This window comes from Ranitomeya variabilis, chromosome 3 (assembly GCF_051348905.1).
Source record: "Ranitomeya variabilis isolate aRanVar5 chromosome 3, aRanVar5.hap1, whole genome shotgun sequence".
NCBI lineage: Eukaryota > Metazoa > Chordata > Amphibia > Anura > Dendrobatidae > Ranitomeya > Ranitomeya variabilis.
Genome location: NC_135234.1, coordinates 354,493,280 through 354,507,270, shown reverse-complemented (window position 1 = coordinate 354,507,270; position 13,991 = coordinate 354,493,280). Strand labels below are relative to the sequence as shown.

At 43.8% G+C, this 13,991-nt stretch overlaps 1 protein-coding gene across 2 annotated transcripts in view; it reads right to left on the bottom strand.

Moving 5' to 3' along the window:
• The window catches only part of CDCA8 (cell division cycle associated 8), a 59,968-nt gene that overhangs the window by 30,457 nt on the left and 15,520 nt on the right, over positions 1-13,991 (bottom strand). For both annotated transcript variants that reach the window (XM_077295893.1, XM_077295894.1), the window contains exon 5: positions 6,798-6,864. In XM_077295893.1, the coding sequence (XP_077152008.1) occupies positions 6,798-6,864 (67 nt within the window). The remainder of the gene's footprint in view (positions 1-6,797; positions 6,865-13,991) is intronic.

Below are 13,991 nucleotides of genomic sequence, written 5' to 3'. Positions count from 1 at the left end.
ACACTTTTCCTTTCACTTTTTCCCCATTATGTAGATAGGGGCAAAATTGTTTGGTGAATTGGAAAGCGCGGGGTTAAAATTTCACCTCACAACATAGCCTATGACGCTCTCGGGGTCCAGACGTGTGACTGTGCAAAATTTTGTGGCTGTAGCTGCTACGGTTCAGATGCCAATCCCGGACATACATACATACATACATACATACATACACACACACACACATTCAGCTTTATATATTAGACTAGCTGTACTACCCGGCTTCGCCCGGGTTAATGACTGCTGTTAGCAAAATAGAATGTGTTAACAAAAATTTATTCTGCACACAAAAACCACAAAACAAATAGATAGAAATGTAATTATTAAAAGGCAAAAACTAAGCTAATAGAAGAATTTCACAACATATATTAGCTTTGTTATACTGAGAATGTCTTTGTTGCCTATATTAACCAATCAGAGCTCAGGTTAATTAACTGTAGCAAAATAGAAGCTGAGCTGTGATTGGTTGCTATTGGCAGCCTGATAAATCCCCAGCCAACAGGAAGCCCTCCCCCCTGGCAGTATATATTAGCTCACACATACACATAATAGACAGGCCATGTGACTGACAGCTGCCGTATTTCCTATATGGTACATTTGTTGCTCTTGTAGTTTGTCTGCTTATTAATCAGATTTTTATTTTTGAAGGACAATACCAGACTTGTGTGTGTTTTAGGGTGAGTTTCATGTGTCAAGTTGTGTGTGTTGAGTTGCGTGTGGCGACATGCATGTAGCGACTTTTGTGAGATGAGTTTTGTGTGGTGACATGCGTGTAGCAACATTTTGTGTGTCGAGTTGCATGTGACAGGTTAGTGTAGCAAGTTGTGTGCAGCAAGATTTGTGCATGGCGAGTTTTGCGCGTGGCGAGTTTTATGTGTGGTGCGTTTTGAGTATGTGCAAGTTTTATGTGAGGCAACTTTTGCATGTGGTGCAACTTTTGTACATGTGGCAATTTTTCTGTGTGTGCAAGTTTTGCATGAGGTGAGTTTTCCATGAGGTGAGTTTTGCACGTGTGGCGAGTTTTGCGTGAGCCTAGTTTTGCATATGGCGAGTTTTGCATGTAGCGAGTTTTGCGCGTTGCGAGTTTTGAGTGGTGACTTTTGTGTTTCGACTTTTATGTGGCGAGGTTGGTGTGTGTGTGGTGAAATGTGTGCTGAGGGTGGTATATGTGTTCAAGCACGTGGTAGTGTGTGGCGCATTTTGTGTTTGTGTTCACATCCCAGTGTGTGGTGAGTATCCCATGTCGGGGCCCCACCTTAGCAACTGTACGGTATATACTCTTTGGCACCATCGCTCTCATTCTTTAAGTCCTCATTGTTCACATCTGGCAGCTGTCAATTTTCCTCCAACACTTTTCCCTTCACTTTTTCCCCATTATGTAGATAGGGGCAAAATTGTTTGGTGAATTGGAATGCGCGGGGTTAAAATTTCACCTCACAACATAGCCTATGACGCTCTCGGGGTCCAGACGTGTGACTGTGCAAAATTTTGTGGCTGTAGCTGCGACGGTGCAGATGCCAATCCCGGACATACACACATACATACATACACACATTCAGCTTTATATATTAGATATACCTGTATGTAATCTCCTGTATATAGTATATACCTGTGTGTCATCTCACCTATATATAGTATATATCTGTGTGTCATCTCCTTCTGTATATAGTATATACCTGTATGTCATCTCCTCCTATACATAGCATATACCTGTATGTCATCTCCTCCTGTATATACTATATACCTGTAGGTAATCTGCTCCTGTATATAGTATATACCTGTGTGTCATCTCCTCCTGTATATAGTATATACCTGTATGTCATCTCCTCCTGTATGTAGTATGTACCTGTATGTCATCTCCTCCTCTATATAGTATATACCTGTGTGTCATCTCTCCTGTATATAGTATATATCTGTGTGTCATCTCCTCCTGTATATAGCATATACCTGTGTGTCATCTCCCCTGTAAATAGTATATACCTGTGTGTCATCTCCTCCTGTATATAGTATATAACTGTATGTCATCTCCTCCTGTATTAGCCCTCGTTCACACGTTATTTGGTCAGTATTTTTACCTCATTATTTGTAAGCTAAAATGGCAGCCTGATAAATCCCCAGCCAACAGTAAGCCCTCCCCCTGGCAGTATATATTAGCTCACACATACACATAATAGACTGGTCATGTGACTGACAGCTGCCGGATTCCTATATGGTACATTTGTTGCTCTTGTAGTTTGTCTGCTTATTAATCAGATTTTTATTTTTGAAGGATAATACCAGACTTGTGTGTGTTTTAGGGCGAGTTTCGTGTGTCAAGTTGTGTGTGTTGAGTTGCGTGTGGCGACATGCATGTAGGGACTTTTGTGAGATGAGTTTTGTGTGGCGACATGTGTGTAGCAACTTTTTGTGTGTCGAGTTGCATGTGACAGGTTAGTGTAGCAAGTTGTGTGCAGCAAGTTTTGCGCATGGCGAGTTTTGCGCGTGGCGAGTTTTATGTGTGGTGCCTTTTGAGTATGTGCAAGTTTTGTGTGAGGCAACTTTTGCATGTGTTGCAACTTTTGTGTATGTGGCAATTTTTCTGCGTGTGGCAATTTTTCTGCGTGTGCAAGTTTTGCGTGTGGCGAGTTTTCCATGAGGTGAGTTTTGCACGTGTGGCGAATTTTGCATGTGGAGATTTTTGCGCGTGGCGAGTTTTGAGCGGCGACTTTTGTGTTTCTACTTTTATGTGGTGAGGTTGGTGTATGTGTGGTGAAATGTGCGCTGAGGGTGGTATATGTGTTCGAGCACGTGGTAGTGTGTGGCGCATTTTGTGTGTGTGTTCATATCCCCGTGGTGGTGTGGTGATTATCCCATGTCGGGGCCCCACCTTAGCAACTGTACAGTATATACTCTTTGGCGCCATCACTCTCATTCTTTAAGTCCCCCTTGTTCACATCTGGCAGCTGTTAATTTGCCTCCAACACTTTTCCTTTCATATTTTCCCCATTATGTAGATAGGGGCAAAAATGTTTGGTGAATTGGAAAGCGCGGGGTTAAAATTTCACCTCACAACATAGCCTATGACGCTCTCGGGGTCCAGACGTGTGACTGTGCAAATTTTTGTGCCTGTAGCTGCGACGCCTCCAACACTTTTCCTTTCACTTTTTCCCCATTATGTAGATAGGGGCAAAATTGTTTGGTGAATTGGAAAGCGCGGGGTTAAAATTTCACCTCACAACATAGCCTATGACGCTCTCGGGGTCCAGACGTGTGACTGTGCAAAATTTTGTGGCTGTAGCTGCGACGGTTCAGATGCCAATCCCGGACATACATACATACATACATACATACACACACACACACATTCAGCTTTATATATTAGATAAAGACACAGACAGACTAAAGTCTTTTAACCCCTTAGTGACAGAGCCAATTTGGTACTTAATGACGGAGCCAATTTTTACAATTCTGACCACTGTCACTTTATGAGGTTATAACTCTGGAATGCTTTAACAGATCCCGCTGATTCTGAGATTGTTTTTTCGTGACATATTGTACTTCATGTTAGTGGTAACATTTCTTCGATATTACTTGCGATTATTTATGAAAAAAACGGAAATATGGCGAAAATTTAAAATTTTTTACAACACCATTTTTTTTTTCTTTTTAAGGGACCACATCACATTTGAAGTCATTTTGAGGGGTCTATACGAGGTATGATAGAAAATAACCAAGTGTGACACCATTCTAAAAACTGCACCCCTCAAGGTGCTCAAAACCACATTCAAGAAGTGTATTAACCCTTTACGTGCTTCACAGGAACTGAAACAATGTGGAAGGAAAAAATGAACATTTAACTTTTTTTTGCAAACATTTTACTTCAGACCCATTTTTTTTTTCACAAAAGTAAAAACAGAAATGTAACCATAAATTTTGTTGTGCAATTTCTCCTGAATACGCCGGTACCCCATATGTGGGGGTAAACCACTGTTTGGGCGCACCGCAGAGCTTGGAAGAGAAGGAGTGCTGTTTTACTTTTTCAATGTAAAATTGGCTGGAATTCAGATCGGACACCATGCGTTTGGAGAGCCCCTGATGTGCCTAAACAGTAGAAACCGCCCAAGAGTGACCCCATTTTGGAAACTAGACCCCTTAAGGAACTTATCTAGATGTGTGGTGAGCACTTTAAATCCCCAAGTGCTTCACAGAAATTTATAAAGTGGAGCCGTGAAAATAAAAATCCTTTTTTTTCCACTCAGAAATGATTTTTTAGCCTGCAATGTTTTATTTTCTTAAGGGTAACAGGAGACCTAGGACAAACTGTTCAACAGATTTTGGGGTCCAGAGTACGCTGATACCCCATATGTGGGGGGGGGGGCACTGTTTGGGCACCCATCGGGGCTCGGAAGGGAAGGAGCGCCGCTTGGAATGCAGACTTTGATGGGATGGTCTGCGGGCATCATGTTGCATTTGCAGAGCTCCTGATGTACCCAAACAGTAGAAACCCCCGACAAGTGACCCCATTTTGGAAACTAGACCCCCCAAAGAGTTCATCTAGCTGTGTGGTGAGCACTATGAACCCCCAACTGCTTCACAGAAGTTTATAATGTAGAGCCATAAAAATAAAAAAATCATTTTTTCCACAAAAATGATCTTTTCGCCCCAAAATTTTTACTTTCCCAAGGGTAACAGGAGAAATTGGACCCCAAAATTTATTGTGCAATTTATGCTGAGTAGGCTGATACCCCATATGTGGGGGTAAACCACTGTTTGGGCGCATGGCAGAGCTCGGAAGGGAAGGAGCGCCGTTTTGGAATGCAGACTGATAGAATGGTCTGCGGGCGTTATGTTCCGTTTGCAGAGCCCCCAATGTACCTAAACAGTAGAAACCCCCCACAACTGACCCCATTTTGGAAACTAGACCACCCAAGGAACTTATCTAGATGTGTGGTGAGAACTTTGAATGCCCAAGTGCTTCACAGAAGTTTATAATGCAGAGTTGTGAAAATAATTTTTTTTTTTTCCCAAAAAAAAGATTTTTTAGCCCCCAAGTTTTTATTTTCACAAAGGTAACAGGAGAAATTGGACCCCAAAAGTTGTTGTCCAATTTATCCTGAGTACGCTGATGCCCCATATGTGGGGGTAAACCACTGTTTGGGCGCACGGCAGAGCTCAGAAGGGAGGGAGCACAATTTGACTTTTTGAGCGCAAAATTGGCTGTCGTGTTTGGAGACCCCCTGATGTACCTAAACAGTGGAAACCCCCCAATTCTATCTCCAACCCTAACCCCAACACACCCCTAACCCTAATCCCAACCCGATCCATAATCATAATCACAACCCTAACGATAATCACAACCCTAACCCCAAAACAACCCTAATCTCAACACTAACCATAACCCTAATCAAAACCCTAAATCCAACACACCCCTAATCCTAATCTCAACCCTAACCTCAAACCTAACCCTAATCCCAATACACCCCTAACCCTAATCCCAAACCTAACCCTAATCCCAAACGTAACCCTAATACCAACCCCAATCCCAACTCTAACCCTAACTTTAGCCGCAACCCTATTCCTAGCCCCAACCCTAAATTTAGCCCCAACCCTAACCCTAATTTTAGCCCCAACCCTAAATTTAGCCCCAACCCGAACCCTAAATTTAGCCCCAACTCCTCTAGCTGCCGGCAGATCATGGCGGGCACACTGCGCATGCGCCCGCCATTTTCTTACCGGATGAAAAAGCCGGCTGGCAGGAGGACCCAGGGACACCAGTAAGTATAAACGGGTCCCCGAATCCCCCTATTTCTCTGTCCTCTGATGTGCGATCACATCAGAGGACAGAGAATGACACACCGCAAAACAAAAAAATTGGTGCAAATGCAATAATGTATCAGGGATGCATGTTTCTCGAACCACTCTTTCCCTTTGTAGCAAGACAGTGCTTGTCTGGGTTCACCACTGTCTCACTGCATGAGGCAAGCATGCTAGGAGTAATTCCGCATTCAGACATCAGTGCGTCATTGAGTATAGTTAGCGATATGTGGACTGTCTGTGGATCTCTGACCCAAACTTGACAACTCGCAGGCTGGATATGAGGCTGTCGAGTTTAGGTCAGGAGACCCATGGCCAGCCTGTGCAACACAGCCCTTGCTTGAACCGTATACAACTTGGGAAAACAAGCACGGTCACAGGAGCGCTGAAATGAAGCCAGGACAAGAATATTGGTGTAAACCACAATATTCTTGTCCTAGCTTCATTTCAGCGCTCCTGTGACCGTGCTTGTATTTCCAAGTTTTATTCGCTCCTTCTAGAAGGTGCCCGGCTGGAGCTGCATTGAATCCCGCTTCCCTTTTTACTCCCTCGCTGCTCTCACAGCGCTCCCAATAGACCGCTATTTTCCTGACTTATACATGCTTGAACCGTGATACACAGTCATGTGAATACGGCATAAGTTACACTGCTTACTCAGAGGATCATTAGCTTCTGGGTAAAGTAGTAGTCACAGTGGCAATGAAGGACTACCCACTTCTATTACTGCTAGAAGGATGATCAGCTTAGGAACCGGAGGACCAACACACTAAAGTAAGGTCACTGACGTTGTAAGCTCATTGGAAAAAAAACACCTTGAAATTCTGGGATAAATCCTTTTTAAACGCCAGTAATATATATTACATGTATAACTTACACACACGATAGATATTAGAATGCAATTGTAACTCACTAGGACAGGTCAATATACTAAATATATATTCCTGAACAGACTGAAAGGATATACTGACCTTTCCTGGCCGGCTTAAAAGGAGTTTGAGAAACGCTTGATGTTGCTTGCTCCATGTCCGCATTCACCTAATGCAAAGAGACCATGATAAAATAATTGAGCGTTTTTAATCGCAGCCATTTATTTATTTACCCTGTTGAACGTATTGACCCCTAAACACTAACAGACTCGCTATACCCCTCATACACACCATACTGCTGTAAACACTGAAAATAACCTACACTTCAAGGGCTTTAATCACAATAACTCTCGCGCAAAACCTCAATCTAGAGTCCAGTGAAAAGACATTTAATTGGCTATGCCTGGCAAACACAACATTGTACAATGAAAGGATAACAGGTTTATCTAAAGAACGCTAATTACTTCAGACAAGTAATGTGTGATTGTAATAGCTTTTAGGACAGTTACATTATAACTTAAGATCTGGCCTGAGCGTGCCAGGGAACATTACATCCATTATAAGTAAAATTAGCTCCCCTGTCATAATAGCTGATAATTGGCCGGCATCAACCTTAAGTAACTGGAAATAAAGTTTGACAATAATTAGCACAGTACTTTGCAGGGAGGCAAGTACAAGCTGATACCCACTTCTATTCTAGAAGATACAAATGGAGAACTCGGGAGATACTAAGACTTAGCATGACATTTCCCTGTCACTGACTAGTAAGACAAGAGATCACTATAAGGGCATTCAGCGCTACCACTGTCCGGAGATACGACACAGGGCTAGGTATGTGCATATGGTGGAGCAATCCTGCTGGACAAGCTGGGAATTACAGTACCATACGAGGGGAGATAGCAAATCCAACATACCTAAGGTGACAAGTCTATCCACACAACTATACCAGTCCGCCTAACTTCAGTTAGTCCTTGACTTTGACTATTTTGTTTCACTAGGAGAGAACACGAGAGAGAGAGAGAACGAGAGAACGAGAGAGAGAGAGAGAGAGAGAGAGAGAGAGAGAGAGAGAGAGAGAGAGAGAGAGAGAGAGAGAGAGAGAGAGAGAGAGAGAGAGAGAGAGAGAGAGAGAGAGAGAGAGAGAGAGAGAGAGAGAGAGAGAGAGAGAGAGAGAGAGAGAGAGAGAGCAATGCGGCTTAGCCCAAACAGGTGCAGTTTTATTGCTTTCATAAAACTAAAAAACTAAGGGATTAAAAACCAGAAGCAGCTTCTTCCGGGCACAAAGGTATCACAGAAAATACACAGTACACGCTTCCTAGTGGTGACACGCAGACGCTATTATTGCGCCTGTGCACAACTGGACAGCGTGATGTCCCAATGAAAAAAAAAAGTGACTCATTAATTCAACAGGGACAACGGGTGTATTTTGTGCAATTTTATGATTGTTATGCCAGGATGAAAATATTTCAATAGGGCATTAAATCTTATCCGAGCACTTAGAAAACACCCCATACATTATAGATATGTACGGGGGATGTCAACACACAAACATATTAACAAGACAAATATTAACAGCTGTGTCTTGCCTATTCCATCTTAACAAGACAAACATTAGCACCTATGTCTTGCTCATTCCATATAACATGATTCAGGCTTTCTCCGATTTTGTATATATACCAAAAAAACTTGTGTACCGGGCTCTGAAGGAAAGGGATATGAGTTGTGGAACTCATGTCACAAAAATGAGTATTAATTTGAGTTTAAACCAAGAAAAAAAATGTAAAGATACGTTAATGTGCACATATGAAACTCCCACATGTGTTCTTATTAAAATCTGCGAGAGATACCACTGCCCTGGGGAAAAAACTGCGCTGTTCACTATTCATGCTCTATGCTCCTGTGATCCTACCTAACGCAGAGGTTGGCACCCTACAGAACCTGCGCAATGTGTATGGAGATTTATCACATTGTTTGTTAATTTTAAAGTTTAATAAAAGTTAAGTTTTAGGTCCAATGCTACTTATATATCCTTCAACACACAGACTGCTCAGCTTTCCTAGCTGACCCGTGCAGTCTCCATTCAGAGAGAAATTGGCTTGTCTCTATCCCAGCTACAGCTCACATTTTGTCTGCATCACATCTAATGTGGTGTACTTAATTATTTGTACTAAATGTCCAACTGGGGGTCTGTATGTTGGGGAGACAGGGCAAAAATAGTAGTTACTCACCGATAACGGTGTTTCTCTGAGCCCATGACGGCACCACGGAGAGAGGGGATCCGCCCACCAAGGACAGGAAACCTACAGATAAAAAGGCGGTACCTCTCTCCCGCATCAGTTTGTTTACAGAGCATGAAGGGAACATCAGGTTAATGATTACAAATGTTTCAACATTACTAAACCTTTAATAAAGATACCGCGTGTTTATTGATTATATACATAACTAAACATTATAAGAATGTGCACACCCACGCGTGAGGGAGGGAATGTACGGGTGCCGTCATGGGCTCAGAGAAACACCGTTATCGGTGAGTAACTACTATTTTCTCTGTCCCCCATGACGGCACCACGGAGAGAATTGCACAGGCTGTACATTAGGGAGGGACTACCGCTTCCAGAACCCTTCTACCAAAGGTAAGGTCTGAAGAAGAAGTTAAGTCCAACCGATAGTGCTTAAAGAAAGTTGAGGGTGAAGACCAAGTAGCAGCTCTACATATCTGGTCTATTGTTGCTCCGGCTCTCTCTGCCCAGGAGGCCGCCATCGCCCTAGTTGAATGAGCTTTAACTTCCCCTGGAGCTGGCATCCCGCTTGAGGTATACGCGAGGTTGATGGCATCTCTGATCCATCTTGCCAACGTACCCTTGGAGGCCTTCTTGCCTTTCCGAGGGCCCTGAAAACACACAAAAAGAGATCTATCCTCCCTACACTCCCTAGTAGCCTCCAGGTAATGGATGAGACACCTTCTAACATCCAATGTGTGTAGTGATTTTTCCCCCTCATTCTTAGGGTTTGGACAGAAGGAGGGAAGAGAGATCTCTTGGGACCTATGGAACCGGGAGGCCACTTTTGGTAAATATGCCAGATCAGTTTTTAATACCACCCTGTCCTCCAATATTTGCGTGAAGGGTGGCCCGGCTGATAAGGCTTGTATGTCGCTAATTCTTCGGGCTGAAGTGAGGGCTACCAAAAGGGAGGTTTTGAAGGATAGAATCTTTAAGGGAAGCTCTTTTAAGGGCTCAAAGGGGGTTTTGGTAAGGGCTGTGAGAACTAGATTTAAGTCCCACTGTGGGGCTCTACGTAAGGGTAGAGGTCTAGATCTTTCTGCCGCCTTAACGAATCTGGAAACCCAACGATTCTTTGCTAGATTGTAATTAAACAGTGCCCCAAGTGCGGCAATATGAACCTTCAGTGTTCAGGCCGGCTTCCTGATGCTGCTAAGGCGCGTGTCTCCGCGCCGCGTCCCACCCTTGGAGGGGCCCCTCACGGTGGTGAAGCGGGTTTCTGTGCCAGACAATGGCCACAGGCGGTGACCTTCTGGGATCGACAACGCTGCTGTTGCCGCTCCCCGCACACCCTAAAGACACGCTGGTCTCAGCGGTGGCGCTTCGGGTGGCCCAGCCCAGCCGAGGCAGGGAACCCCCACTGCCTGTACCGGTCTGACTGGCCCCGGAATCCATCGACGATCAAGGTAAGAATCTGCTGCAGGTTCCCCATCAAGGACAGGAAACCAAACTGATGCGGGAGAGAGGTACCGCCTTCTTATCTGTAGGTTTCCTGTCCTTGGTGGGCGGATCCCCTCTCTCCGTGGTGCCGTCATGGGGGACAGAGAAAACTGAGAACAAGGATAAATTCTCACACCATACAATAAAAGAAAAAAGAAAGGATCTACCTGTAGCCAAACATTTTTGTAAGCCTGATCATAGCACCATAGACCTGAAATTACTTGTATTGAAAGGTAGCTTCAAATCTAAGAGAGACAGGAGAATCTGGGAGTATAAACTTATGACGACCTTTGACACACTTAGTGCAGGAATGAATGTGTCGCATGGATTTATGTCTTTTTACATCAATTAAGGAATTTGCACTTCAGACCATGTAGGGTCATCATAACAGAACCAGACCCCAATCAGAGGACAAAACATTCACTCCTAATCTAGGAACTGTTCCAATATTTATGGACACAACTGTTTATCACTTATCACTCTCCCATAATGACAGTTCTGTGCTGTGTTGTGTATAAATATGTGATTCTTCAGAATTTGCTTTAGTCTATGCCTGATGAAGAAACCTGTGTAGTCTCGAAAGCTTGCAATTTGTTACCTTTTTAATGGCTAACTGAAAAGATGGTATCAACCACTGAGGACTCTCAATTCTAAATATTTTTTTTTATCTACTGGCTAACACGGTACCAAGATATTCATCTTTCCTGTATCAAAATGGAGGATACCAGAACGTACCGCATCTTTATGGAACTAAAACCACTTCTGAAGAAACGTGCAAATGGACAGCGACATTTTTTTCCTATCTAAATGCAAAAAGGAGAACCTAATTCCCAAGGGACTCTGGATTACAAACCCAATTCTTCATACCTACAATACCCATTATGCACAAAACCTTTGTCACAGGACTTCTGAGAGATTAAGGAATCACCTTTTGCATGTCTGCTACAGCATAAAGAGTAAAGTCCAAGGGCAATTTGAAACTCAGAGGAAAACACTTACAGAAGACACAGCAAAAATTACAACAATACTACAACAAACTACGGGCCCTTCTGATTAATAAGAAGGAAAAGAAACTGCACAGATTGCGCCTCAATTCAGGACCCTATAGAAACAGATACAAAACAAAGCCAAAACCTGACAACTTGGACAACCACTCCATTCCAGACACAAAAGCATCTGTCATTAATCTCTCAGATTATAAACCCAACAAAGTGGAGCTGGTCGTGATTTCCAGAGGACTCTCATTTTGTCCTACTAAGGCCCTGGATAAAACTGAACTCTGCAGTGATATTGAACATTTTTTCAGGAGACTGCGCCTGAGGGAATATTTCAATGATACAGAAGATTCAGAACCCACCTGGACTGAAGGAAAAAGGATCCTAACAACAAAGAAGAGGTCAGACTGGACACCTCCACCTGGATGCAACCCTCATTTGGATAAATATATAGACTCCTTCAGACTGTGACATTTGATAAATCCACCATCACAGATACTAACAGGAGACAAGCATCCAGCATCAGTGCCCAGGAGTGAAAGGCCAAACAGTCTCTGAAAACCAACAAAGAAATCATCATCAAACCTGCTGACAAGGGAGGTGCAATAGTCATGATGAACACATCAGACTATATGAAGGAAACATACAGACAACTTACGGACACACGCTAAAACAAAAAATATAGTTCTTACCGATAACGGTATTTCTCTGAGCCCATGACGGCACCACGGAGAGAGGGGATCCGCCCACCAAGGACAGGAAACCTACAGATAAAAAGGGTGGTACCACTCTCCCGCATCAGTTGTTTACTAGAGAACAATGGGAGACTATGGAACAGCTTATTAGTTTCAATATTACTTAACTTAATTGAGATACCGCGTGACCCATCATAAAATAAACTATGGCACTATATTAACGTGCACACCCATGAGTGAAGGGAGGGAATGTACGGGTGCCGTCATGGGCTCAGATAAATACCGTTATTGGTAAGAACTATATTTTTCTCTGTCGCCCATGACGGCACCACGGAGAGATTTCATAGATTTGTACATTCAGGGAGGGACCCCCGCTTCCAGAACCCTTTACCGAAAGTAAGGTCCGAAGAGGAGATAAGGTCCAATCTATAGTGCCTATAGAATGTGGAAGGTGATGACCAAGTAGCAGCTCTACATATCTGGTCAATCGAAGCTCCGGCCTTCTCGCCCAAGAAGCTGCCACTGCTCTCGTTGAGTGAGCCTTGACCTCCCCTGAAATAGACATTCCACTTGATGAGTATGATAGGCTGATAGCATCTGTGATCCATCTCGCCAGAGTAGCTTTGGAAGCTTTTTTCCCCTTCCAGGGATCCTGAAAGCACACAAAAAGAGGCATCCTCCCTACTCTCGCTCTGGTGGCTTCTAAGTACTACATGAAACATCTCCTGACATCTAGTGTATGCAATGATTCCTCCTCCCTATTTTTAGGGTTAAGACAAAAGGAGGGGAGAGATATCTCGAGTTCTGTGGAACCGGGATGCCACCTTCGGGAGGTATGCTGGATCTATTTTGAGAGTAACACTATCCTCTAAAAACCGTGTATGAGGAGGGTTAGCAGATAGTGCCTGTATGTCGCTTATTCTACGAGCAGATGAGAGGGCGACGAGCAGGGATGTTTTGAGGGATAGGAGTTTTAATGGGATATCCTCTAAGGGTTTGAAGGGCGGTTTAGACAGGGTTTTAAGGACCAAAAATAAATCCCATTGAAGGGAACTTTTACTGAAAGTGGCCTCGAACTACCCCTCTAAGGTATTTGCCACTTTAACCCTAGCAATGGTGAAGTTCGTAAGGGATGGATTGAATGTCGGTTAGAATTAGACAGTGTTCTTTCCCGCAGTCAATTTAGGTATTGTGTGTTAGGTGTCGAGTTCCCGCCTCTGCACAGGGGGAATCTCGAACCATCTCCGCTGCGGTCTCCCATCCTTCTCCAGCCGCAGTGGAGTCTGCTCAGTGAAGACGTCAGTCCCAGCGTCTAGCTCAGGCTGATACTGGATGACTGGTTTGATGAACTTGGGAACCCACCGATTCATAAAGTGATGTTTTAAGGGACAGATTCCCAGAGAAGCCTCTGACCGGGGTTCAAAAGGAGGTTTGGATAGGGATATAAGATCCAAGTTTAAATTCCAAGGAGGAGTAAACCGAGAGGGGATGGGTCTAGACCTGGCCAATGCTTTGATGAACCTGGATATCCCCGATACCCAGCCGGGTCGTAATTGTACAGGGCCCTTAAAGCCAAGACTTGAACTTTTAAAGTATTTGTGGCTAGCCCCTGTTCCAATTCCTTGCAGAAACTCTAAGACAGCTGTTATTGGAAACTCCCTCTTTTAACTTGGAACCTGAAAGGAAGTTCCTCCAGATTTAACCCCCCCCCCCCCCCCCCCCAGCAGTTTGGTGGTTCCTATATGGTCTTCTCCACTCCTGGAAACATTCACAATCAATATTATGGCTAATATTCTGAGGAGATGCACCAGAGAAGTCTGGGTGACCAGCCTTTTGACCATTGCCATATATTAGGGCTCAGAGTACCGGCCCCCGACCACCTGC